Here is a 27,894-nt window from a genome sequence, read left to right as displayed (position 1 = left end):
CCACCCTTGGGACCTTTCCATCTCACAGCTGCTTGAAAGCAGGAGGGCAGAAGCTGCAGCTGGCCGGGAGGCTGCTCCCCGCCTCCAAACCCAGCCTGTTTAATGAATGCGCTCCCATGTCCACTCTCCCCACCGGTCCCCCTCCTCGTGCCAGCTGTCCAGGCTTTCGATGCATGGAGGACTCAGCCCCAACCGCAGGGCCTCTCTGTGGCCAAGTCCATATAATCCTGTTGATTAATTTAACTCTGAGACTAGAGGGCTCCAGAGGGGGAGGGGAGGGCATCACTGGATCACTGGAAACTGAAGTGAGGGCGGTGTGGTGGCATCGGGGTTCTTCGCGAGTGAGCCACCCTCACTCACTCTGCTTTAGCCCTGTACCCCCACCCCGTCTTTTTTCTGTCATCATTATCATCAGGCGCTGCCATCAACATCCTTCATGTGCCCTTTCCATGGTCTTCACTTCATTCCATTCTCAAAGCATTCCAGTGAGGCACGCAGGGATGTGTCATTATCTTCATTTTTACAGCTGAGAAAACCGAGGTCCAGAGAGGGAGAGCGATTTGTCCAAGGACACACAGCGAGGGTGAGACAGAGCCCAGAGTCCAGGTGTCAGGTCTCCCAGGCCAGGACTCTCAACTAGACCAGAGCTGCCCCGGGGGGCCCCAAACTCCCTCCCCATCTATTCTTTTTCTCCATCCCTGTCCAGGAATAAGCATGGCCTTCCTGGATGTGTGGCCTCCATCAAGTTACTGAACCTCTCTGAGCCTTGTTTTCCCTATTTGAAAAGAGCCAAGAGCCCCAGACCTGTTGTGAGGCTGGCACAGCCCCAGGAGGGTCTCTTCCCCTGGGCTGGGCCGGGGAGGAGGCAAGAGATCTTTTTCAGAGGCCTGAGATTACATACAGACTATACCCGGCTAGTGGGACAGAGCCTCGCCCTCTACACTTGGCATCCAGAGGGTTGTTATGGCAACCACCAGCGTCCTAGAGGATCATTCCAGATCCTTTCCAAACAACAGAGAACTATGAGCTCTGCTTTGCTTTTTCAAGTCTTGATTTTGGTCTGGGCTTGTCTCTGGGCCCAGAGTTCCAAGATCCATGCTGAATAAAGGGTGGAAGGAACAGGGACATGAGAAAGAAATAGACTCAAAAGTCCATGATGAGCCTAGAAAGCTGAGCATAATTTGGAGGGCAATGGCATCAGGTGCATATGGGGCCTAAGGGGGCACTGAGGCTGGGCAAGGCAAAATCGGAAGCACTTGGGATGTATCCCACAGTCAGCTGCTAACTGCATTCACACTTTTTTGGTTACTGCCGGATGGATAGCCCGTTCTATTATTTTCTTAACATTTTACTTTATACAAAAGTATCTTAAAAAACTGAATTCAAGGAAGCTCTTGTAAATGAGAAATGAGTATCGCGTCCCATAAATAGATGGGAACCATAAAAACAAATGACATTGTTAATTTTATCTAGAGACTATTGCATGTAGAAAGCTCTGAGCTTGAGGCCGGCCCTCTCCTTGTTAAAAAGGGGGAATGACAGTGTAAAAGATACGGTGTCCTGTGTAGCAGGCACCAGCCATATGTGGCTATGGAAATTTGAATTCAAACGACATACCGCAAAAAAAATGACATACTGCACTAGGCACATTTCAAGTGCTCATTGCCACATGGGCTGATTATACCACATCGAACCACTCGAATCTAGAACATTTTCATCATCCCGGAGAGTTCTATTGGACAACCCTGCTCCAGACTGAACTGAGACTTAATCGGACTGGGGTTTCTTCCAGGACAGGGCTGTGTCTCCTCCTTAGCCTGACCTCCCAACTCTGAGCACAAAACCTGCCACAGGTTTCGCTCCCGACAACCTCGATCTCCGTCTCAGCCCCTGTCTGAGCTCAGGGGTCCCCACTGGAGGACGGAGCCTCGTGCCCTGTTCCCTGTCTGCGGACTGGCCTCCCTTCCTGCCCACAGGCCCCGATGCCTCCTTCTGAGGCCTCAATGGCTCGTTCTCCTTGTCACCATCGAAAAACTAGGGTTATGCAGTGAGATTCAGGAAATGAATCCTTGTGATTAGTCGTCGTTGGCTCTGAGCCTCTGACATGCTGGGGAAGGTGGCCCAGGATTCTCTCTCAGTGACGGGTTCCTGGGCAGCTGGGAAAGGGCAGGCAGCAGTGAAGGGAGGTCTCTCTTGCGTTTGGTTCCCTTGTTGTGTGGCGTCCTAATCAGGAACAGCCTGGCAGTGACCAATAAAAAGCAGGGATGACTGCCCAATGGCCAAGGCAACAGAATGGAGGGAAGGGGACCCGGAACAGTGGGCATTGCCTGAGACGGGATGACCTTCCAGCTGTGGCTGCAGCCCCGTGATAACGTGATCCATCATGCCCGTTGACACTGTAGACACACGCTCTTCCCCCTGCCTGGAATGCCTTTCCCTGCCCTTCCGCTTGACGTCTAAGAGGCTATATTAGGTTATAGGGGGTAAGGATGGGGCGGGGAGGTTGTCCCTTATGGGAGGGGCTTTGACCCATTCATGTAACCAACATTTGAAGTAACTGAGTAAGGACGGGTAGGACACGATCACATTTCTTCCTCCATCACGTCCTTCTTTGCTTCCTTTCTTCCTGCCTTTCTCCTTTCCTTAGTTTTTGCAGTATTTTCCCAAAATGCAACAGTGTCATTGTTCGAACGATCATCCTTTAAGAAATACTAAACAATAAACACGTGTAAAGAAGGAAACGAGAGTTCTGTCGCCCTGAAAGTTAACACTGGTTAATCTTTTGACTGTAGTTTTTCGTAATATGTCATTCACGCTTTTTCCAAAAGTGGGATCGATCTTTGCACACTGGTTCGCCTTTTTCTTAAAGTCAGGTTTATTGAGGTATAGTTAATGTACAGTAAAATTCTCCCTTTTTTGGAGAATATGGTTCTAGGGATTTTGACAAATGTATTTCGTCATGAAACCACCCCCTGAGTCCTATGTCATGGACATCTTTCTGTGTGAGTGGAAGTAACCTAAATGCCCAACTGTAGGGGATTTTTTAAAAGGCGCAGTTGCACCATAAAGCATTTAACAATCCCCTAGGGCTAGGCATGGGGGTTGCTTCCCATTCTGCTCTCTGAGAAACAGTGCTGTGGGGAGCATCCTTCTCCTGGTGCTCAAGAGGGATCTGATCCTCAGTGCCGCGAGGGGGCCTGAAGGTGGGCGCGAAGCACCCCTCCATCTCACCAGGCCCCGCCCTCTCCCTCCCTCTCCCCTGGCTGCAGGGAACCGGCTGGATGAGGGCTCGGACGTGGAGTCAGAACCGGACCTCCCTTTGAAGCGTAAGCAGCGCCGAAGCCGGACCACGTTCACGGCGGAACAGCTGGAGGAGCTGGAGAAGGCCTTCGAGCGGACGCACTACCCGGACATCTACACCCGCGAGGAGCTGGCGCAGAGGACCAAGCTGACTGAGGCGCGCGTCCAGGTGCGGAGGCGTCTCTGATGTTCGCGCTGTCGGCATAACCCAGAGACTGTGGGACCGAGAAGGTGGGAGAGGCCAGGGTCTGGGGGTTCAGTGCGGGGGTTCTGCAGCAGATGGCCTGGGGACCGTAGGCAAGTAGTGCCGCCGGCACTCGATGCAGAGTAAGTGGGCAGCAAATCTTGGTTGGCTGACTGACCAGCGGTGGATGGCCCGGGGAAGCCAGGAGCTGGCCTGAGGCCTGTTGGATTGCATTCACCTCTGCAGGCAGCAAGGACTTGGGGAGGGGGGAGAGGGAAGGAGGGATGGTGGGAGAGATGGAGATGGGGAGAAGAAAAGAGCGAAAAAGAGAGAAAGGAAAAGGAAGAGAGGGAGGAAGGGAGACGTGTATGACGGGAGGAAGGAAGGAAGGAAAGGCAGTGGTTCAGCCGGAAGAGAGGGCTCGGGGGGTATAAAACTCTCCCGCTCTCTGATGAGGGGAGGAAGCAGTCAGGAGGAAAATTTCTGAACAGGCCTCGCTTCCTAAGATGGGTAATGAGTTTCCCGTCGTGGGAAGCATGCAAGCAGACTGGGCAAGCATGTTTCCGGTGAGTTGGAAGCATCGGAGGGAGTCTGGGCAGACCGAGAACACCCCTCCACACCCTGGAGTGTACGGTTCCTAACCCTCAGGGCTGGGGGAAGGGAATGTGCAGAAAGAGCAGAACCTGCCTGGGGTTCAAGGCCTGCAGTTGGGGGAGGGCCTCCCCTCCTCCCCGCCCCAACTCCCTCAGGCTGAGCAATCAGGTCCCAAGGCCTGCTGTCCAGAGAGTCTCTGGGGCCAGGCTGGGAAGGGCTCGGGCTGGGTGGTGGAGGAAGACGATCATGACGAATAGCTCCCGTGGGAACCCATTCCTGGCTGGTCTTCTTCCTGAATGGGGCAGGCAGGCCTGCCGAGGGGCCACCTCAAACTTCTCACTGGGGGCACTTCCATTTGAGAGGAACCAGCCTTTGTTGGGTACCCACCTTGTGCCAGTCATGGGGCTTGGGGCTTCTTGGGCATGACCTGGAAGAACCTCAGACCACCTCGGCAGGTCAGCATGGTTTCCCACGAGCCACAGGTCTAGAAGCTGAGGCTCAGAGAAATGACGTGGCACAGAGCTCAACAGGGGCTGAGCTGGGCTTGGAGCTCCGGCCAGGTGGATGCCAAAGCCCAGGTTCTTTCCATCTGGGAAAAAGTTTGACTGAAGAGCCTGGAATTATAAAGCAATAGAGAAAGTTCTAGAAGGAAAGTGGCATTTAAGCATTCCAGAAACCAGTGTACCTCCCTCTGCCCTCCCCACTCCTACTCCTGGAGTGGGGGACCCTTGGCTGCCTTTGAGGGAAACTGCAAGGGGCAGGGGGCAGGCAGCAGCAGCCAGCTCATCTCCTTCCCTCCCCTCCTCGTGGGGCTGATACCCGAGCCTGCCCCAGCCCGGGCCTCCCTCCCCTGCTCTGACCCTCCTGCAGCTGTTCTCCTGGGCACATTCCTGGGTGCTTTCTCATCCCCACGTCTGGGGGCCGTGGCTGCTTCCCACCACCTTGAAGCCTGACTGCTCCTTGTAAAATTTCCTGGCTGTCAGGGCAGTGCTTTTATTGGCCCAGGGGACCCAGAAACAGGTGTCATTCAAGGTCCGAGGAGGGAGAGGAGTTGGGAACAGGGGGAACCCACAGGGAGGGGGCCAAGGCAGACATCCTCCACATGCTGCCTCCCCTGTCCGATGCGGGGCTCCCCCAGGGCAGGGCTGGGTCTCCCTGTCCCAGACTGTGAGCTCCCCGGGGCAGGGCTGGACCTTCCCTCCCTTAGCCCGAGAGCTTTCCCTGCGGAGGAAGGAACAATAAATGATTTTCTTCAAGAATGAACGAAGGCTAACTAAAACAATGGAGACAGGAATGGCAAAACATTTGGCCTGGAGAACCGGTGACTTGGAGGACAGGGCTGCTCTGAGAGGCCTCGGAAGGTGGGACAGGGCCAATAGAGAAATGTCCCAAGAGCACTGGACTAGGAGCCACAGGTCTGGGTTCCCATGGGTCCCTGCCCTCTGATGAGCTGCGTTACCTTCGACGGGTCAGTTTCCTCTGCTGAGACTTCATTTCCCATATGTAAATAAAGGGATCCAACCAAATGGGCTCTAAGGCCCCTCGAAGTTCTGGGATGCTTACTTATTACTGTCAGGGCTACCTTGTGAAGTGGGGAGAGCCCTGTTCCCCGAAGTGTTCACACAACAGTACAAGTCGATTGTGGACCTGCCGCGGAGTGTGGCTAAACAGCTGGGGTTTTATGGCTACTTTTGAGCTCTCTTGGCCTCTGATTCTAAGTGTATGATTCAGGGACTTTGCAAGCCTCTGCCATCCCTTCTCGGTGGCCTTGGGAGATGGGTGGGATAGCGGAGTGGTTCAGAGTGGTCTCAGAGTCGCATGCCCAGGGGTGAATTCCAGCTCCATCACTTACCCCCTCTGCCCTCAGTTTCCTCATCTGCAAAATGAAGATGGCGGGACTAGGACTGCCTCGTGCCGAGGATTAAATGAACATGTGGAAACGCACGCACGCGGCATAAGGAAGCGGCTGGCACGCAGAAGTGCCATAAGCAGGGGGGTTGTTACTAAAACTCCACCCGTTCTTGGTGGTTCCAGTTCTGGCCACCTTGAAACTCCAGGTTTATTCATCCGGCACTCATTTATTGAACACTAACTACGTGCCAGTCACTGTTCTAGGCACTGGGGATTCAGCAGACAGAAATCTTTGCTGTCATGGAGCTGATGTTCGAATAAACAAGTCTACAGGTAAACATGTCAGACGAAGTTGTAATAATTCAAGTGTGTCGCCTCCCTCTGGCTCCCCCTCCAGCCCTGCTTTTGAGCCGGCAGGGTGTTATATGGCACCCCTGATGTCTGGCGGAGACACCCCTGTCTCAGCCCGCAGAAAGCCCAAGCCACTGTGAAGAGCCGGAGAAGGGGTGTCAGGCAGGAGGCCACATGCCTGGGGGGAACCTTTCTCTAGAGGAATCTTCGTTTTAAATAGCTGGGGGCTGACCCCAACCTTGCATACAGATTCCTCAGGGGTAAACAAATCCATTGTGTCCCAAAGCCAAGATCCCCGAGCCTGTGTTTCTTCTAGAAACAGAGGCTGTCCTGAACAGAATCTCATGTCGGCGGCACTATAGAGGAACTTGCTAAGTGGCAACTTAACCCGAGTCTTTTCATAATACTAGATAACATGTACAGTGCACTTCTTATATGCCAGGCACGGTGCCCAACACTTCACATACATTATCATTCTCGCCATAATCCCAGGAGGAAGGTAGGTAGGTCTTATTAGTCTCTTCTCCGTTTCGTAGGTGAGAAATCTGAGATTTAGCTAAGAGAAGTAACTTCCTAAAGACACAGTCAGCGAGCAGCTGTGCTGGGACTTGTACTCAAGTCTGTCAGTCCGTCAAGTTCTTTTCCTCTGTGCTCCATTGAAGGAAGGGCCAGAGGAAATATTCAACTCAGTAAACAAATACTGCCTATGGTGTCTGCCCTGCTAGGTGTGGAGGGAAGGATCAAAGGCAAATAAGAAAATTCAGCTTTCAAAGGACTCCGCCCTGACCAGGGATTCTGGGCGGGGTGCTGGGGATGCCACCGTCCCTCCCAGAGCTTCCATTTCCTGGCTAAGAACCCCTAGCTCAGCCCCGCTCAGCCATCAGAGTTTCCAGTGGAATAATAGTTGTAAACGCTATTCTAAGCACTTTGCCTGTGTTAACTCATTTGAGGTCCAGAACTGCCTGGGAGCCGGGTACTGTTATTAGCCACATATTATGAAGAAACTGAGGCACAGAGGGACAACAGAATTTGCTCATCTTAGCTGGGAGTCAGAGGCAGGATTCAAACTCAGGCAGTCGGGCTCCAGGATCTCTGATTTTAACTAACCGTCATGTTACGCTTTGTGAGGAAGGAGGTGCCTGTTGCGGGGGAGGCAGCAGCCCTGGAGGAACAACAAAGGAAGAGAGGTGAGAGAAAGGACAGTCAAGGGCATGTCATCACCTCCAGGAAGGCCTCCTGGATTCCGAGAGGTGAAGTAGGAAACTTCTCCTCAGACCTCCTTAGAGCACTTTGCATGCCACTTTGTCACTGGTCAGCAACTCTTCTTGGACATGTCTGTTGTGTGCCCAGGTTGAGGGCCAGGGCTGTGTCCTATTTATCTCTGTCTTCTGGTGGCACAGCAGAGTCCCAGTAGAGGTTTGAGATGAGAAGGGGAGAAGTAAGGAAGGGGAGAAGGGGAAGGAAAGAAGGGAAAGGAAGGACAGGAGGGAAAATGCCTCCAACTTTATTTCGTACTCTTCCTTTGGAGAACAGATGGCCCAACCCGGAGGAATAGCTGCCACCTAACAAACTAGAACACATTTAAGTGACTCCCTGACCATCTTCAAGATTTTTGCCACATTTGCACATTATCCATATTGTTTACTTTTTTAATAAAATCAAGGTACTTTAAAGTAAAAGTGGATCTCAGTCTCATAAAGGAAGGCAGTTGGAAACCCACGCACACAAAGAAAACTAAAGAACATGGAAAAAGTCCTGCAGGAAAATGTCACCTGCAAAGACACCTCTCTGTGTGTTAAAAAGGGAGATTAGCAAGTGTTAGGAAGGCAGGAAGGATGATGCATTAGCACCAAACCTAGACCTCCTCTGGATTAAAACAAAACTGTCCCCCACACTCTCCCCAAAGCAGAGGACACTGCCCCTTCTCTACAGTTCAGAGGCCTCCTGATTCGGGCGCCTCTTCCTGTGAATCTGAAACAGGCCAAAGCTGGCTGTTCGGTTCATCCAGCTTGGAAGCTCAACACCATTTACACCATTTCTCCCCTGGGAGGAAAGACAGGTGATAACAGGGGCACATGCCCACCCCTCTGCCCAGCCAAGACCCCCTCCCGCACATCAGCAGATAAGACCTAGAGATGTGGGGGTCTTAACTGATCCCATGCCAGGCAAAGTCGGGGTCTTCGCCCTACCGGGAAGGGGTCCCAAGTGAGCCTTGTGGCCCCAGCCCTGGCAAAGACACCCCAGAGCCATGTCTACCTTCCCTTGCTCATTCATTCACTCATTTACTCATTCATTTATTCGTTCATTCAGCAAGTATTGAGGGAGCCCCCATGGAGCAATGAGCAGGACTTCTGCTCACAGGGAAGGAGCCTGAGGTGGGCATGAAGAGAAGCACCCCCAAGAAACAAGTAAATAGAATAAGTGCTCGCGTGAGACAAAGACAGAGAGCTGCCCGAACTTGCTTCCAGCCAGAGATTAGGGAATCCGAGCAGGAGGAGGCGTTTCGGCTGAGTCTGCAGGCCACGTAGCCAGCTGCAGGAACAGTGTTCCGGCTACAGGGAACAGCATATGCAAAGCCCAAACGTAGAAAAGAGCCCCCCCTCAGAGCAGCCCCTGTTTCACAGAGTCACCCTCCTCTTTCTCTGTCTCGCCCTAGAACTCGTTGCACATCTGGACTCTAGAAAGTCAGACTGATTTAAGCTTGAACCTTAGATCTGTTACAGACTAGCCTTGTGCCTTGGGCAAATTATTTGACCTCAGTGAGCCTCGGTTTCCCCTTCTATGACATGTTTCATGGGTCTGTGTATGGACAGACAGGTGAAGCGCCATCGCAGGGCTTAGAGGAAGGGGAGACTCAAAGATGTTACTTTTCCGCTGACGCTTAACGGAGGTGGGTCTTCCCAGGCAAGGGGCCTGTGCTGGGTAAGCCCAGGGGGGCCTCAGGCTCCAGGCAGAGAACTGGCTGTCACATCCGAGTCTGGCGGGTGGGTTAATTCAGTTGGTTTCCAGGTGTGTGGCTTCCTTCCTTGGAGGCTTTCTGGAGGAGGTAGGGAGTGAGCGTATGTCAGAACAAGGACAGTCACCTATGGACATCCCTTGGGGCAGGAAAAGCTGCAGCGGAAAGAGCACTGGACCAAGAGTCACACAGCCTGTAATGTGGGCAAGTCACCCACTCTCTCTGGGTCTTAGTTTGCTCGTCTGTAAAATGGGGATAATGATAATAACGCCGCCAGTGGGTGCTCATGAGAACGGAATGGAACCATGTCGATGAAAGCATTCTGCAAACTGTCCCGAGCTGCACCAAGGTGGGGATGTCCTCTGGGTGGGCGGGGTGGTGCTGCTGGGTGGAGGGTGGTGGCCGGTGTGGGGGGACGGTTCTAGCCGAGTCTCAGCTCTCCGCCCGGAGCCAGGCTGAGACCTCCGTTCTCCACTCTCGATGCCCCCAGGTCTGGTTCAGTAACCGCCGCGCTCGTTGGCGTAAGCAAGCAGGAGCCAACCAGCTGGCAGCATTCAACCACCTGCTTCCAGGGGGCTTCCCGCCCGCCGGCATGCCCACGCTGCCCCCCTACCAGCTGCCGGACTCCACCTACCCCAGCACCACCATCTCCCAAGGTGAGCCCGAGCCCCTGCCTGGCATCTCAGCTGTACCTTTTTGTCCCTTTTCCCTCGCCCCATCCGTTTCTCCCTTTCTTAACAGAGTAGGAAGAATAAGGGTTATATATTTACGACCATTTGTTTACCTTCATTTGGACAGATTATTGAGACAAAAAAGGTGAGGTCCTGCCCTTGAACTTCTTGGCTCCGACAACAGGTCACAGAGCATCCAGGTGGGGATTAATAAGGTTGCCTCCATGCTCCACGTTTAGAATAGAGCTTCTCAAACTGCAAGGTCACATGCATCTCCTGGGGTCTTATTAAAATGCAGAAGAGGTGGCAACCCGTGGAGGGCGGGGAAGCGTTCCTCCTCCCGCCCTCCCCGGATCCGGTCCCTGATTCAGCCCTCCCCTTCCTCCTCCCACCCCCACTCCCAGCACAGGTGAGGACATCTGCCCCAGCGGCCTTCTTTTAAAGGGCTGGCAGGCTGGAGCTCTGGGGACCGAGGAGAGAGGCAGGGGACTCTCCCCGGAGTTCTTGATGAGAAATTGAACCATCGCCAAGGATGACGGTCCCTTCTCCCCGGAAGGCTGCACAAGGGGTCCTGGCAGAGCGGAATAGCAGCTGAACAGCCAGGAACAGATGTAGCATGTCATCCCCCGGCCCCATCACTCGCTGGTCCCATCACCTCACACAAGCGCCCCAGCCCTCTGAGCCTCGGTTTCTTTATCTATAAAATGGGAACCATGTTCTCGCTTCACAGCCTTAGACAGTGTTTGCGAAAGCACCTGGGAAGTGGTTGGTGCTCACAAAACGCTATCAAGACCGGCCTGGGTAGGTTAATGGAGTCCCCACCGAGGTCTGACTTTCAGTCCAGGTAACACTTATTGAGCACCTACTGTGCGCCGAGGACTGAGTAACAGAACCAGCCTGCAGTTGCCTAAAGTTGCCTGGCATGTTGGTTGGCTGTTGGTCAAGACTTGGCCAGTCCCTAGTGCCCTGCCCAGAAGCCAGATTGTCCCACTCCGAGTCTCAAGAAGAGGGGTTCCCTTCCCTCCACTGGATGAGGATTGGGAGAAGGAGGCTCATCAAATAGGAGATTCTTTCCCTGCCCTGGGAGGCCCACCCTCCAAGGTGAGGCCACTTGTCAGGCTCTCTCCTGGGTCTCTCCGTAGATGGGGGCAGCACCGTGCACCGGCCCCAGCCCCTCCCGCCGTCCACCATGCACCAGGGGGGTCTGGCTGCGGCCGCTGCAGCCGCCGACACCAGCTCTGCCTATGGAGCGCGCCACAGCTTCTCCAGCTACTCGGACAGCTTCATGAACCCAGCGGCACCGTCCAACCACATGAACCCTGTCAGCAACGGTCTGTCTCCTCAGGTAGGTGGCCTTGTCCCTCTGCCCAGGGTCCCATTGCCAGATGCCCACCCGCCCAGCCAGCAAGGGCTGTAGGTGACGCAAGTTGGCTCTCCCTGGGGAAAGAACTCACTGGTCTCCACAAAACTGCAGGCCATTGAGGACTTTGAGTTCAGATGCCTTCACTTGTCAGTATTCCGTGACCCTCTACCCTGGGTTTGTCGTCTCGAGCTGCAGACTCGGTGACCCAGTGGGTAGATGCAGAGAAGGGCTTTCCATAATAGCTTTCTGTACTTCTTACCACCTAGAAACACACAGATATTGTATTACAGACTTATTTCTGGTCTGACAGCCACCCAGAGCTTTATGAAATTGGTCCACCACCCGTCTCGTGGCTATTCGGTTCATGAAAGTCGGGCATTTTCAGACAGCACACTGGCGGGAGCCTTGCACCGTTTCCTGTGGGATGCTGACTGTGGCTGGGCTTTGTTCCAAAACCAGGAGTCCTTCCTGGATTCTATCCTGTGCTCCATGTCCCGCCTTTCACCAGGAGTGACCAGTCAGTGAAAGGCGAGACCACATCTTATGGGTGGAAAGACTTGTATCTGAAGGTCTAGACTAGAAACTCTAGTCCCGTGGGGTCTTGGAACTCTGTTCGCTCACGTATGGTTGGTTGCTAGTGAAGTCACTTATTGTCTGGTGGTGCTGTTAGAAGTCCTGAGACCTACTTTAGATGAAGTTGGAAAGACAATGCTAAGGAGACAATGTTTGGTGAACAGGACTGGATGATGCGGGAACTTCTAGTGAGTTTGAGGAATGGGCGAGTTGATTTTTGTAGCCACCCCCCATTGCCAAGACCATATAATTAGCGTAGGACCTATTACCTAAAACAAAAATAGGGGGCCACAGAGGAGGTAAGCTACATCTCCTGGTCACCTCCATCCAGCTACCTGTTTTTGTAAATAAAAGTTTTATTGGCCCACAGCCACGCCCAGTCATTTACATATTTATTGCTGCTTTTGTGCTAAACAGCAGAGTTGAGAAGTTTCAAAAGAGACTGTAGGGCCCCACAAAGCCTAAAATATTTACTCTTTGGCCCTTACAGAAAAAGCCCCTCGGTCTCACACATTTCCAAGAATGTTAATTTTCTGCATGTTCTGAGTTCATTCCTGTTTGCCGCTATTAATATGTGTAGTTGAGGGCTAATTGCATTTCAGTTCTATCATTTACTTGCTAGTAAGTTCCCTCCCCTCTCTGTACCTCGATTTTTCTCATTCATGAAATAGCGTGATACTCGCACTTACTTCACAGGGTTGTTGAGGACTGAATGAGAAGATCTAGGTGAGGCCCTTCGCCCATGCCCCTGTGGAGTTGAGTGCCCAGTAAACATGAGCAGCTGAATGCAGAATCCCTAATGGTGATACAGCAAGTCTCCTCGAGGCCCACATAGTGGGGGGTAATGCAGCCTGCAGACTAGAATGTTGTCGCATTGGAACCCAACGGAGCTTCTTTGGGGCTCAAGGCCATGACCGCAGTCTCATTAGTGCTGAGGACTAACAGGCTGAGCTAACCTTCTGGAGTCAGGAGACAGACATGACCGGATTCTAGAGCCAGCTAAATGAAGATGGCCTCAGAGACCCTAAGTGTCCGCACCTAAGAATGTGGTCCAGGTCTGGCTTTATGTTACAAAACCACATGGAGGAGTACTCCTTGGAAATCTGAAGGCTGGACACCTCATTTTATAGACAGAGGGCCCAGGACACCGTGGCTGAGACCAGGGCACCTGGCTCCCTGACCACTGCTTTTCCCAGCCCACCTGTCTTGATGTGGACTGAAGTTTATTCCCAAAACAGCACTTTTTCCCAGGGCAGAGGAGAAACTAGCAAATCAGGGGTCCCTGGCTTCCGGGTCATGGTTCGGTGAGGGGATTACAGAGTGAAGATGTTCCATGCACTGTCTGGGCCCAGAAATGAACCCCAGGGAGGATGTGAAGAGGAAGAGAAACTGACCCACTAATGTGAGCCCAGCCTTCTCCATGCCTAAGCTGGACCCTCACCCCTCCTCCCAGAGACCCTCACCCCTCCTCCCAGAGACCCTCGGCGGCTTCCTCCCCATTCTTCAGGGCTGGGAGGCTGGGAGGCTATGATGGATTGGGCGAACTTCGGAGACTTGCCCACAGGTTCCTACCAAAGGTGTGAAGACAGATGGAGGGTCTGACAGGGGCAGAGGGGACCAGGAGGTGAACAGCTGCTGGGGTGGGGGGGGGGGTCTGTGTGCAGGGCGGACGCGAGGGCAGGCCGTGTGTGCTTCTGTGTGTGTGACCCTCCGGGGTTAAGCTCCAAACACTTCCTGAAGGAAGGGGGCCGCGAGGGGGGCCTTTGGGTCTTGTACATCTCTGAGCTCTGACACCCAGAATACTCCTTCCTCCATCTTAGAAGCCTCGCTGGACATCTTGAGCCCATCTCTCTGTGGTCTGGGGAGGGGTAAGAGTCCTCCACCAAGACAGAGCCACTCCCCACGCCCTGTCTCCCCAACAGGAGGGGCTTTTCTTAGTCACCTAGCCACAGACGAGAGGATGGGCCCTGTCTGGGATGGGGCTTCCACCGGGTCTGTGGGGCCGGCACATATCCCCTCACCCAGAATCACAGCTCTCTGCCATCGTCGCCCAGATAGTCTCGGCCCTTGTTTTTCCAAAAGCCCAAGGGGATTACATCAGGGCATGAAGTTAGGGCTCTACTCAGCACCTGCTCGTTACACTGGCCGGCTCGCAGCTGCCTGGGGAAGACATGCCCCCTCCTGGGGATTGATCTCATCTCTATCTCAGACCCAGCTTGAGAGGCGGGTGCTGTGAGCCTCAGGGACCCCATGGAGAGACTGCCCAGTAGAATTCCACCAAAAAGCCACTCAGTCATCTCAGCCTTGCACGTGACCCCTGACTCTAAGATAACAAATAGTTACGGAGCGCCTGCTATGTGCCAGCTCTGTTCTCCCAGGGAGCAGAGGGATGAAGACTCCGGTCCGTGTGGGCTGGCAGTGTACCAGGGCAGAGAGAAAACAAACATCATAAAACAACGAGTCACACAATACGTTTCATACCAACATTGACAAGGACAACAAAACTTTCTGAGGCCCTATGATTCAGACGCTATTCCGAGTGTATCCTATATGCTAACCGACTTACGGGCCAGAGCCAGGATTCAACCCTCGTCTCTAGAGCCTGAGCTCTTAACCACTTGCGCTGCCCTCCTGTCTCAGAAATGCCCACGCTTGGTCTCTTTCATGGAGCTCGGTTGGCCGCAAGAAGAAAGCATCTTGGGAAGCTGGTCCCTTCAGTTCAGGGGAGGGGAAAACTTATTTAACCCATGATATAGATGAGAAAACTGAAGCCAGGACCACAGGTTAGGGACCAATGGGCAGAGCTGAGTAAAACGGGGTAAAAGCCATCCTAGAGGTCTGAATAACCCTGAGGCTTGGTTCCCTCATAGCCCAGCCCTTACCTGCTCGCAAAGCCCAGTTTTATAGGATCAGGCATTCAGCACTTGGCATACACGTGGATGTCCCCAGCTTTGTGCACTGGTCCTTCTAAAAAGGTTCGAGGAGAACAACTGCCCATGAGACCTCTCTCCGATGGCTCACCGGGGACTGGGACTCGAAGACCCCCAGCCCAGTCTCTCCCCTTTACTCCCGGCTGAGAGGGTCAGGTACTTGGAAAACAGCACCGGGCAGCTTAGGACAAAAGGAAGCTTTTGTAGCCTGACTGACTCTGAGTAATCTGATACCTGCAGACTGGTCACTTTATAGCAGGCAGGGCACCCTTTTAGGGGTAGAGGGCAGAGATAGAAAGGAGATGCCCAGGCCTGTCTTTAGGGATTCCCCAGGGGATAGGGGAGACACAGCACTTGCCTGGAGGAGCTGCCGATCTGAGGTGGGGGCGGGGGGGACCAGCTCTGTCCTCAGTAGCTCATAATCTGATGGAAGAGGAAACCCGCTTGTCTTTAGATGTCCTAGCCTGATGGCAGCAGGGCACAGCCCTCTCCTGACAGTTCCCAGTGTGACCGGGAGGCGGGCATCAGGAAATCGTTCACAGCTGCAGCACTTACCAGTCCAAGCTCCCAGGCAAAGGACCAGGAGCAAAAAATTCTGCCATTTCAAGGGTCGTTGGGGCTGGAGGCCACAGGCAGGGTGCCGAGGGCTCAGGGCTTCTTCAGGACCTGTGTGGGTGTGTCCCCAGGGGGCAGCCCTTAGCTGAAGCTTCCTTCTCCCCCAAACTGTTTAAGATGCAGACTCTACCAGAGTTGGAAGTGGAAGTGGAAACTGAGGCCCAGAGAAGGAGAGAAAATTGCCCCAAATCACAATATCACGCGTCACTCAGCAGCCGAGCTGGCGCTGGCACTCAGGGCCCCAGACCCCAGCCCAGGGCTCTTGCCACTGCCTCCGAGAAAGGGGGTACTTCTGTCCTGCCCCTGCCACTCGTTTCGCTCCTTCATAATGTCCCACATTCGTCATCCTCTTTGCTCCTCTCTGGAGCTTAAGATGAAGGAACCCGTAAAAAGGATTTACATATTTACAATTTCCCCCACACTGAACTAATGAGAAATAGTCTCTCTGTGTACAGTTAATCACCTGGCCACGATCACAGTAAACCCAGCCTTTTTGTCTCTTCCCACTCCTTGATTTTCCTTTCTCCTTTTCCTCCCGTGCTCGTAATAATGACAGTGGCAGCAGCATGGAGTGCACACGTGCGGTGGGCCGGCCGGGGAAGTGGCTAAATGCTTTCACGCATTGAATGTTGGCAGTTATCTTGTGACCTTCGTTTTACAGATGAGGAAACTGACTTGTCCAGGGCCATCCATTCATCCAACAAATATTTATTAAGCCCCTACTGTATGCCAGGCTCTGAGTAGGTTCTGGAAAGTGGCAGAGCTAGGATGCAAACGGTCTGGCTCCAGAGCCCACTGTGTTACCCTGTTGCGTCCACTGAGAGAGGTTGGTCCTGTGGTCCACATGGGGAAGCTAAGGTTTGCAGCCTCAGGGGCATACCCAGGTTCAGAGCTTCCCCTCCTTCTGAGGCCAGGAGGAATAAGGCTCAAGGCTTTATTTCAATTTCTTGATGAATGGGGTCTCCTGAATGTTTCTCAAGAGCAGATTCCCACCGATGCCCACCTGGCATCATTCAAGGCCTCCAGAGGAGCTAATCCAGCAAGGGAAGATACTCCATCAGCTAAACACCTATAGGGTGCCAGATCCCATGCAAGCACTTTGCCTCCGTGAAGTCATTCAAGCCCCACAGAAGCTCTGCATTTGGGGAAACAGGCTCAGAGAGGTTACATGATTTGCTGAAGGCCACAGAGCAGATGAGTGGCAGAGACAGGATCCTAAGGCAGATGTGCCTGACCCATGCACTGCACCTTCCAGTGACCCTCAGCAGGATGAGATCAAGTCCACTCTTTCTAGGGAGCTGAGCTGTGCCCTCATGGGGCGGGCCCTGGACATTCCTTTGCTTCTTTCTCCTCTAACTTCCTCTTTGTGTCCCCCCCCCCCTTTTATCGGCGACACTGCGTTTATAATAAGCATTTAAAATGAGTCTTGCTGGACCAGGGACGAGGCAGGAGGAGGGAGTAAGAGATTTGTAGGCAGAAAGACGGGGAGGGGGATTGTGGGGTGTTAAATAGCCCAGAATTTTTTAAAAACTGATGCAAATCACTGGTCGGAGAGAAAATTATGTGCAATTACGTCCTGATATTGGAAGGTTTTGCCTAGCCCAGGCAACAAGATCTCATTAACAAGCAGAAAATAAGATTGAAATGGTGTGTAAAAGAGCTGAAAAATGAATTTGAATGCTGCGTTTGTCCACAATTACCCCCTCCTTCACACATATTTTATTGCAATTTTTTTATTATTCTTAATCTCTCCGTTCCTCAAAGCAGATTGGGGACATCCTGGCATTACCGGGGCGTCGGGAGGAGGTGCGGAGGATTTCCTGCTCCCCTGAAAGGAGACCCTTCTCTCGCACATTTTCTGAGGTTGGGTTTTGGAGGGATCAGAATTCATTTCTCCGGCTTAGCGGGTTGTAGGAACACGGGGCTTTAACCCCAGCCGAGAGCTCCACTGGGCCCCGCCAAGCCCTTCCTTCTCCTCCCCTCCCTGTGGCTCTCTGTCACCATCTTCCTCCCCTTTCCCTTCTCAGGGTGTCCTCCACACTCCCTTTTTCTGGAGGCCTCTCTCCACAGGCCTCCCGGGGCGAGTGAGAGAAACTGCATGGCCTTTGCAAAAGAACAACTCTAGGTTAGAGTTTCTGGTTCTGCCACTTACTAAGTTGCTGTGTGGCCCCGGGGCGGCTTGCTTAACCTCTCTGGGCTTCATTTCCTCATCCGAAAATAGGAGTGATGATCCCTCTCTCTCCGAGGTTCCGTGAGGACTAAGAATTTGAGGGAAGCGCCTGGCGCATAGTAGGTGCTTAATCGATGTGCATTCTCCCCTGCTCCCCATCTATGCCCTGGCCTCCAACCTTGCCTTACTTCCATCCCTTTCCCCCTTCACTTCCCTTCTCTCTTTCCTTCATTTCTTTCAGTTGGGTGGAAAATGCCTGAGTTGCTTCCCAATCCAGAACAAGACTGGGTTCTTCTACTGACCCCAGCCTTGGAAAGAGGGGACGGTGGGGTGCAGGTAACACTCCCCTCTGCAGAAAGCACAGGAAAGGGCTCTAGGGAAGGATGAGCTGGGACGCAAGGACTGACTAGTTCACATCGGAAGGACACTGGCTCTGAGTGCTTGTCCCCAGGATTACGAAAAAGCTGACCGCGTCACCCTCCTCCCCCGCACCCTCAATTTCTCACCATTTCTCACCATGACCAAGGGCAATGGTGTGGGGTCAGAGATCAGCTGTGGAAAGGCCCAAGAGTCTATGGCCAGATTTTCTTGGACCTGCAGCCAAATGACATTTTACAGTGCTTGGCCTCCCCAACTGGCTTTCACCATACTCACAGGTGCCCCCACCAGCCATATCTGCCAGCCCTTCATCACAGCCCTGATCACAACACCAACTGGGGGCTGTCGGGACTGTCTACTCACCTCGTCAAGCACCCTCCACACCCCCAGTGCCCGTTTCCCTTGACTCCTGGCCAGGCCAGCTACAAAGCTCGGAGAATTGGCCATGGGGCCCTGGGCATCCTCAAGCCCTTCCGGCCCCTGGGGGACAGATCCTGCCAAGATCCTGCTCTCACATCCAGTTCTGCCTTTGTCCATGGTTAACCTACCTCAGTGGGAAAAGTTGAGTTATTTCCCCCCTGGCAGCTCCTCGCCAAACAAAACCACCTGCTCACATCAATCAGAGAGGAGGCCCAGCTCCAGCCCACAGGGAGAGGCCTGGACAGAGCCTCGTCTCCTGTGAAAACAGACTCGTGTTTATGTCTCTGCCTCTCTCGCCCCTTTTTCCTGGGTAGAGGGGAACAAGGGGTGGGAGAGAGAAAGGTGAGACCAGGATCAGGAACTTTCCCAATTGCTGGTTAGAGGGGGCGTCATGCCTAGGCACAGGTCCTGCTAGGAACTGGGAGACCTGGTTTATTGCCTGGCTTCTGGGTGACGTTGGGGTTTTTTTTTTATCATTGAGGGAGAAGGTGGAGGACAAATCTGGCCTTTTCTCCTTTCTTAGAGGACCAAGTGGGATTCTGGGTAGTCGGTATCTTGAGCCCACCTCCCTGAGTCTGGACAAGAGATGGGGGCTGAGGGCTGCCCTCAAGGGCCACTCCGGGATTCTTTTTTTCCTGCCACCAAAACATCTGCAGCAGTCTAGACCCCACACCTTGAGAAGATGTAGGGAGAGCTTACCTGCCCATCCTAAATAGCAGGAGAGTTCTCGATGCTTCTATACACTGCTTGCTATAGTAGGACCATAGTCGAGGCAGTGATAGCAGGCGCATGATGATTCATACGGTAACACGTAGAACTCAGTGTCTGGCACATAGTAGGTCTCCAACCACCCTTGGTGACCCCCAGGCATGCTGCAAGCCTGATGGCCCACAGCTGTGGTCTGTTCCCCAAAGCTTTTGGAGGCAACAGATCATTTAGTTTGCATTCGAATGTCATTCCATTCCATTCCCTTCAAGTCCATTTATCTAGCTCTTGTTATTAACACAGCATATAGGGAGACTCAAAAAAGAAATACGCACAGCTGTGTCTGCTCTTACCAAGTATATCTAGGAGGAGACCGTCCCCCCACCCCGCCCCCCCATCCCTCAAGAGCAGTGAGATAGTCTGTTTTTGATAATTTAGTGGGATTTCTGGTCAGACAGGGTAGGAAGAGCAGAAGGGTTTAGAGAAGGGAGGACATAGTCAGAAAAGGCTTCCTGGAGGAGGCATCTCGAAGGGGAAGTAGGATTGGCTCAGGGGAGAATAGGAAGGGATAGGAGGTTGCAGACCAGACAGCAGCAAATACTATGGCAAATACGAAAACAATGTCTAATTCAGATACATCATGGAGTCCGTGGAATGATCATATGGATCGGGGTTTGGAGCCCAGATCCTCTACTTACTTGCTACGTGACCACGGGCAAGTTACACGAGCTCTCTGAGCCTCTCTTTCCTCATCAATAAAATGGGGTGATACTACTCACCTTGCAGGATTTTGAAAAATAAATGAGACTATTTATATGAAACATGGAGTAGCATGCCCGGCATACAGGAAGAGCTTAATAAGTGACAGTTTTTCCCTCTCTGCTTCTCCTTGCCCTGATTAGAAATTGAGTTAGCCATGACCTGCTAGGTTTCTCTGGGTGATTTCTTTTCTGGAACTGGAGGTGCGGCTCAGCCTAGGCCGGGCCTGGTCACTGGTTGGAACTCTGGGAGAGCTGAGTTCCCTCCTGGCTCTGCTTCTGACCCACTGTGTGACCTCCCCTCTCTGGGCCTCAGTTTCCCTATTTATACAAAGAAAGAGATAGATGAACTAGGAAGGAACCTTCCTGCTCAGTCTGTGATTTCTGTGGGTTCTTTGTACAAGCACGTGACTCATAGCTTCTAGTTCTGCGGGCGGGGCCAACCCTCTTCTCTGTCCTGTGCCTCCTCCCCACCCTCCTGGGGCCTCAGCCTGGGCCTGCTGGGCTTCCAAGCAGGCTGAGGGTTTAGCTGTCCAGAGCTGCCTGGTTCAGTGGGAAAGAATGCAAATAGCGGATTTGTCCTTCCTCCTGATTAGCAAGGGGGCTCGAATGAGACAGTCCCAGCAGATAAGGGGAAGAAAATGAGGGAGATTAGCAATTAATACGGCAGGCAGACTCAGAGCTGCTCAGGCCTGTCCCTGGGGTCCCCAGTGGGAGGGAGGCCGCCGGGATGGCCAGCAACTGGACCTCAGAGGACAGGCAAGGCCCCAGGTAGGAGAGACAGGGGAGACTTCGAGGGTCCCCTAGGTCCAAGCTCTCTCCTGCCTCCAAGCCTTTGCACTGGCTGCTCCCACCTCCAGGGTCCTGTCACCGCCTCCAGGATCCTGTCACCATCTCAGCCCCACTCCTACTTATCCTTTAAGACCTGACCCCTTCCAGGAAGCCTTCTCTCACCCCCCATGGTGGGTTAGTTGTGTTTCACTGAGCATTTATCACACTTTATCCGTATATTAAAAGTACCTGTGTTACTAGACAAATATTAAGTAATAATAGTTCCATTTTTTCGAGCACTCGCCACAGGCCAGATGCTGTGCTAAATCTGTTACACGCGTATCTCATTCAATCTTCCTGACATCTCCTTTGGAAGATGTTCCTTCTGTCTTACAGAAGCACCAAGCAGTTTAAATAATTTGCCGAAAATAAACTGGTAACAACTGGCAGAGCCTAGACTTGAACCTACCCACCCACCCCCGCCTGGTCCCAGGACCATGCTCTTACCCAGTACATGTCACAGAAATGTCTGTTTTCCACTTGCTGCTGAGATCTTTGAGGGCTAAACATGAGTCTTTGATCTCTGTCATTCCCTGAGAGGCAGGAGCCCAGGGATGTCAAGGCTCTGGAGTCCTCAGCACTGTGACTCCAGACAGATTCTTCTCTGCCTCAGTTTCCCCCTCTGTAAAGTGGGGCTAATAATAGTTCCTATCTCATAGAGTTAGTCTGAGGGGTAAGCATGGTGATATACGCAAAGCAAGTCGCTGTCTGGCACAATGCGCAGTAGCCATTTGCAGAGGGGGGCTCTCCAGGCGCACAGTGGGTGGCGGTGGGGCCAGGGCCAGACTTCGAGTTCCCCTGCTCCTTCCTGCCTCCCTGTCTTGGCATCTGCCCTGCCCCAACCTCATCCCCCAGCCCCACCTCTCTGCTGGCCCTCCCCCCAGCTGTGAACATTTCTCCAGTACCTTTGGGGGTGGGGACAGGTGTTCTGAGCCACCCCAGGGTGGTTGCTGAGGGAGGGGTGGGTAAACAGCCAGAGGAAGCTCCTCCCCTGGGCTTCTGGGAATACCAGGTATCTCCCAGAAGTGGCCTCCAGGATCACCGGGGACCTTCGGAAGGTTGGGCCTGGCTGCCACCCCAACACCTGTGCAGTCTCAGCCAGTCACCCCACTCTGAACCTCTGTTTCCTTCTGGGTGACAAACGCCAGCACTCTCTTTGGAGGAGGGGACAGCTCCTCCCCCTCCCCCAACCCAGCCAGGTGTGTCCCCCACTTTCCTTCTCCTCCAGCCAGCTTTGCCTCCATGTCCTGTCACTCAGCCCAGAACTTTCTCTTGGGCCCAGCAACGGGAAATGAACGTCTGATTCTTTCCGGCCGCTGCCTGTGCTTCCTCTCCCTCCTGCCCGCTTTCCTCCCTCCAATTCTCAGGTCCCCCAGCCCCTTCCCTCCCTTCAGCCCCCTTTCCCCTCACCCCATGTGCACCACCGCGTGACATCCTCTGTTCCTTCTAGTTCCTTCCTATACCTTCCTTCCAGACGGGTCCTCTCTTGGCTCTCCCCTGGTACCTTCCCCACCCTCCTGCCTTGCTTTTAGACCCTCTCTCCTTTCTCCCTCTTTCCATCCTCAAATCCAGCCCCCTTCCCATTCTCTTCTCCTGGATCTGTCATTCTTCTCGAGCTCTTGTCTCTCGCCCCGATTCCCCCCGCAAGCACCTCTTCTTCCTCCATCTCCGGCCCCGCCCCGCCTCTCCCGCCCTCTTCCTCCTCCCGTCTCCTTTCCCAGTTCCTCCAGCCTCTCGGACCCGTGCAGCTCGCTAATGCTGGGCTCAGAGGCTGGGCTGGGCGCAGCTTCTGGGGACCCGGACGACCAGGGACGGGGCAGGGGTGGGAGCGGTGAGGCGGGTGGAAGGAAGGGGGGGCTCGGGCCAGATCCCCTCGCAGCCCCTCCCCGCGCTACGCCGCCGCCGCCGCCGCCGCGCCTTTGATCCATGGCCCGAGGCCGCCTGACAGTGGAAAATGCGGGGAGACAAAACCACTCAGTCAAAGTGATTCCCAACAACTGTCTCCCCGAGATAAGGAAGCGCTCGGGCTCGGCGGCCTGTTTAATTCCCGCTGCCCGGCCCGGGATGGGGAGCAGCAGCGAGCCGGCCGCCCCCGGAACGCCGGGCCGCCCGCCTGGGCCGGGCGCAGCGCGGGCCCGAGGTCGCGGGTCCTTCCTCCGCTATCCGCTCGGTCGGGCCCCGCGCGCACGGCGGCTGAGGGACTGGGCCGGCGAGGCCGAGCCAGCGAGCCTGCTCCAGGAGAGAAGCAGACAGGCACTCAACTTCCTTGGCAGCGCCTCCAGTGAGGGCCTCCTCCTCATCCCTCATCCCCCATCCTTTCCTTGCATCCCCTTCACCAGCGCACTTGCTGGAACATTCTCACCCTCCCCTCTCTTCACTAACCTATTTCTCTCTCTGGTCTCAGCTCAGAGGTCACTTCCTCCCAGAAGCCTTCCCTGACCCTCCAGTCTAGGTGGCCGTACTTCCTGCCCCGGTAGCAGTTTTGCCTTTAAATTCTAACTTTGTGGATACTGCTCTCTCCCTCTAAGGCAAGGACGGGTCTATCCTGGTGGCCCGTGTTTCCCTCCCAAAGCCTGGCATGCAGCAGGGGCCGATGAACAGGTAGGGACGCATTAGACACCGAGGGCCCATTCTGTGTCTGGCACGTGGCACCTGCCTTTAAGGACCTTCCAGTTAGTTCTGCAAGAGACAAGACAGCAAACCAGGACCCAGATACCTCCAGAGAGGAGGGGAAACCCCAGGCAAGGCCGTGGGAGGGGGTAGTTGGGAGTGAGGATCTGTGTGGCCCCCCGCCCCCACCCTGCTGGCTTGGCCAGGCTGGATGGACCACCTGGAGGTCCAGCTTTGCTTTCTAACCACCTTCCTTGGCAAGCTGGGATCCAGCCTGGAGGTTCACGAGGTGGCAGGAGGTCAGATTAAAGTGAGGCCAAAGGGAACCTTCACCGGCCCACTCTAAGCCGCTATGGGGCTGACTGTTGGCAGCAGAGAGAGCCAGCATGTTTGGAGTGATGACAGGGGGCAGAGGTCATGAGAGGCAGATTCGGCTCAGGATGAGGAAAGGCTTTCAACAGTGGAAGCCACCGGAAATGGAAGGGTCAGCCTTGGAAAGCAGTGAGCACCCACTCTGGGGAGGAGTGGGGGGTGGGCTGCAGGTGGGGCAGTGCGAGCAGAATCTGGTTTTGTCAAGACTGTTGGAGAGGGGATTCTTTGCAGGGGATTAGATTAGAGTCAGTGGTTCTCAAACCCGTGCTTAGAATGATCTCGGATGCATCTTAAAAATCTAAACTCCCAGGCTCCACTCTGACGGACAAATACAGTAGGTCTTTTGGGGGCCTGGGGGAATCTGTTAAAGAAAGCACCGCCCAGGGCCGCAGGTCTGAGGCCTGGCACACTGGAAGCGCTGGATGAGGGAGCCTTCACCTCATCAATGTTGAATCAACACCTTGACCGCCCCCCACACACACACACACACTCTTTAGGAACCGGTGCCGAGGAGGCTGCGTTTCAGCTGAACTGAGATTCCCCTCACCAGCAGTCTCTGAGTTAGAAGGCACCCACGGCTTCCTTTTACAGACTGAGACACCCGTAAGAGCCTGCACACTGCCCAGAAAGACTCGGGTTAGCAGGGCGTTTCTGAGGGCACAGTGGCTGCGGCAGTGGCCGAACTGTTTCAGAGGGTCAGTGCACAGCCTTTACAGTCCTCTCTGCCTCTGCTCTAAGTAGAGTGCACAACCCCCACTTTGACGTAAAGCCCTGGGAAATCTTTTGAAGCATCGAGCACCAAAGGAGGGGACAAGGAGACCTGGGTGGGGTGTGTGAGGGAGGCCCACTCTGCCCGGCTCCTGGCCTCCATCCTGCTCGCCTGTTGGGGGCCAGCAGAGACTGCTGAGGGATTAAGGTTCTGTGAGGGCTCTGGCAAGTGTCTTACACAAAGGGGATACATCTTGGCCGAAATCGAAATCGAGACGCGACGTTCCCAGGTTAGAAGCTCCCAAGCCTAACCTCAGGGGCCACCTTCAGTTCCCCGCCTCCGATAATGCCCTCTCCAACCCTGAACTCCCCAAACGTCCTTCCCTGAGTCCCTGGGTGCTGACGCCAACCCCAGCCAACTCCACTCTCCCTCTCTAAGCCTCTGGGGAGAAGCAGCTGTCCCAGCTGGGGGCCTGCCCTGCTTTGGCCCCTAAAGAAGCGGGGTTGCTGTTCCGGCACCATTACTGTCTATATGACAACATATCTAATTTGTTCAGAACCTGGCAGTCAACCCGGTACATGAGCTGTTTGATCCTTACTGAGCCTTGAGGGCCTGGAATCATCATGCCCGTTTTGCAGACTCAGAGAAGTAAAGTTCAAGGTCAGCAGCAAGGGACAATGTCAGAATCCAAAACCCGGGTCTGCCTGTTGCCAGAGATTAAATTCTCTCTTCAGTCTGGTCTGCACTTTAACAAGTTCCCAGGGGACTCGCATGCCTAGGAAAGTTTGAAAAGCGCTGGCCATGCCCTACCCCACTCCCCAGCTCTCAGATGCCCCTTTAGCTGCCTGCAGTGACTTCAGAGTGGACCACCTTGGGTAGCAGAGGAGCAGAAAGGAGGGAGCCTGGGAGGGAAGCGAACATCCCTCAGAAGCCCAGAGCAAGAAGCAGGATCTGGGGGAGGTGGGCTGAGAGTTTCTACAGTTTCGTGCTCACAACCAGCTGGACCAGGCTACAAAGCTGGCACCCCAGCCTGGTGGGCTCATCCCAGGTGCTCTGAGCTCCGGGGCTGATTCAGGAGGCGCCTCTTGCTGGAGGTATGCAGGGGCGGTAGGCAGAGGGGCGTGGAAGTGGACAGACAGACTGACAGACCCAGAAAGACAATCAGGGTGCGAGATGCTGGTGGAGAGAAGGGAGGTGGGTCTAGACCTACATGCAGAACAGTCATGGAAAGGGAGGGAATGGAAGAGCAGTGGACACAGACGGAGAGAGGGAGACGGGCAGGGAGACAGAAAGAGAGTCTGGGAGAGAAGCACATGGAGAGAGAGACAGAGAGATACACTCAGAGACTGAGAGGGACAGAAAAAGGAAGAGAAAGAGAAACGGGGGGAGGCTGTGGATGACAGAACAAGGCGTGACGGGGAGTCAAGAACACAATTGAAGGGAGGTGAACTTACAGAAATGGGATGGGGGCAGGGAGCCAAGACAGGAAGGAGGACCCCAAAGCTGGAGAGGACTGGGTGCAGAGGGAGGGCTTGAGGGAGACGAAGACACAGCTCTGCAGTCAGACAGATTTGAGTTGGAATCCAGCCCCACCACCCCCTAGCTGGGTGCCTTGGGGAGGAAAGGAACTTGGCCTTGGATTTTTCCATCAATGAGAACAGCAGCAGCAGAATGGTCCCTTCGTCCTCCACCTGCCAGAGCCCAACTTCTCTCCATGCTACTTTCTCCTCCTCATAGTCCAGGTGTCTGGCAGGGACCTTTACCCAGGCAAACGGGGCTGCCTGGGCCTGAACTCCAGATGCCCCATTCCCAGCCCTGGCCTCCTGGTGTGGCACTGGTTGGTCCCAGAGCCCCAGGATCCCAGGGCGAGAAGTCCTGCCCTTTTGCCAAGTGTTTCCCTTTAGTTCCAGATGCCACCCTGACAGGTGCTTCCCTGTGATTAATGTCCCCAACCCCTAGGCCTGGGACCAGCCCCTCCTCCCCAAACCAGAGTTGGTGGGCAGTGGGTAGCAAAGGGACCCGAGCCTTCCAGAATCCCCTCCTGGTCCCTCTCTTTTCCTGGATCCACCCCAGCCACCAGGAGCAGAGAAGAGACCCCTCCTCAAAGCCACCCACAGATGAGACAGTTAACTGTTGCTGAGTTTTTGTTCAAGTCTCTGTTTTGAGTCTTTATCTGTGTGATGGTGTTACCTAGTAATCCTGCTGCCGTGATCAGGATGTTGAGTCAGGGAAGTGCCCAGAGCCCCTTGGGGCAAAGCAGAGAGATCTCTGGAGGCCTGCTGGGGCCCCCCGCAGCCCTCATAACAGTCAGTAATGGTGGACGTGGGCTAACTTTGGCTCTGTCAGTGACACAGGTTGGTGAACTTGACAGTCAGGTTGTTTATGGGGCACACAGGATCCAGCAACCTGAAGGCCCTGTGCAGAATGGCAGGGATGGGGGCCATAGGTAGTTGGGGGTCGAGCCAGGTAGTTTAGGGGACTGCTGTCAGAGTTAGGGACCATGGCTGGAGATGTGGGTTGAGTTTTGAGTTGGTTGTGATTGAACTGGAGAGTTATTATCTAAGTTAGATAATAGATTATAAAACTCTCCAGTGGGGGACAGCAGTGACCAGCTGTGTGATCTTCAGCAAGTGACTTGACCTCTCTGTGCCTCAGTTTCCTCATCTATAATACGTGGATGACAGTAATTCCTATTTCAGAGGGTCGTTGCGAGGAGTAAATGGGTCAACACAGGAAATGCTGAGAGCACGGCTTGGCTTGGCACGGAGGACGCACTGAAGAGGGACGAGCTACGATTATGAATGGGTGCACTTGGAAGTGTGATCAGACCGGAGTCGTAGAGTTGGGTCATGATGGGAGCTGGGGATCCAGGCTGGCGTTGGGGCGCACGCAGCAAACGATTCCAGTTCCTCCCCCCACCTTGCCCAGCCCCTTCCCGTTCACCCCGTACACCCCGTGGCAGCGCCTTCCTAGCCCGCAGCACCGGTGCCGGTGAGAAAGCTCCTATCTCCGCCCGCATCTCTCCTGGCCCCAGGACTGGAAAGAGACAACATCTCTCCCCGCAGTCCCCAGCCTGTTGTTTGTTTGGTACGTTGGAGCCGTGGGCACATTTTTGCTAATTTTGTGGCTGCCTTTATCAAACGAGGATTCACAGGCGCTTTATCCTCAATAAGTGGATTAGTCGGTGAGCTAAACAAGATGGTGTGGGACGCGGGAGCTGCTCCAGAGAAGATATTTGTTTTGCAAAGAATGAGCCTGTGTTCCCTGCCCTGTGCAGGTGAGGCAGGCAGGGCTTCCAGGTAGCTGGAGGGCTCTCTGAGCTCCTCCCTGGTGGGGGAGCCCTGATTCGTGGGAACTCCCTACTGCGCAGGCAGAGTCGAGAGGAGACCGGATCCCAGGAGGAAGGCCCCTGGGTCACTCCAGGGAGGGGAGAGTGGGTCTCTGCATTAAATCCAGCCACCTGGTATACCTGGGATCATTTGGAAAGTGTCACCTCCCTGGGCAGCAGCTTCCTCCTTCCTGTCTCCTACCTTCCTGTGCCTTGCCCACCCTT

The 27,894-nt window shown here is 54.2% G+C and overlaps 1 protein-coding gene across 2 annotated transcripts in view; it reads left to right on the top strand.

Annotated features, from left to right (window-relative positions):
* PAX7 (paired box 7) overlaps positions 1 to 27,894 on the top strand; it is a 100,030-nt gene that overhangs the window by 53,022 nt on the left and 19,114 nt on the right. For both annotated transcript variants that reach the window (XM_039842072.1, XM_039842073.1), the window contains exons 5-7: positions 3,270 to 3,469; positions 9,727 to 9,892; positions 11,050 to 11,252. In XM_039842072.1, coding sequence (XP_039698006.1) covers positions 3,270 to 3,469; positions 9,727 to 9,892; positions 11,050 to 11,252 — 569 coding nt within the window. The remainder of the gene's footprint in view (positions 1 to 3,269; positions 3,470 to 9,726; positions 9,893 to 11,049; positions 11,253 to 27,894) is intronic.

Source organism: Pteropus medius, unplaced genomic scaffold (genome assembly GCF_902729225.1).
Source record: "Pteropus medius unplaced genomic scaffold, Ma_sr-lr_union100, whole genome shotgun sequence".
NCBI lineage: Eukaryota > Metazoa > Chordata > Mammalia > Chiroptera > Pteropodidae > Pteropus > Pteropus medius.
The sequence above is the reverse complement of the archived record's forward strand: the minus strand, read 5'-3'. Positions and strand labels throughout refer to the sequence as shown.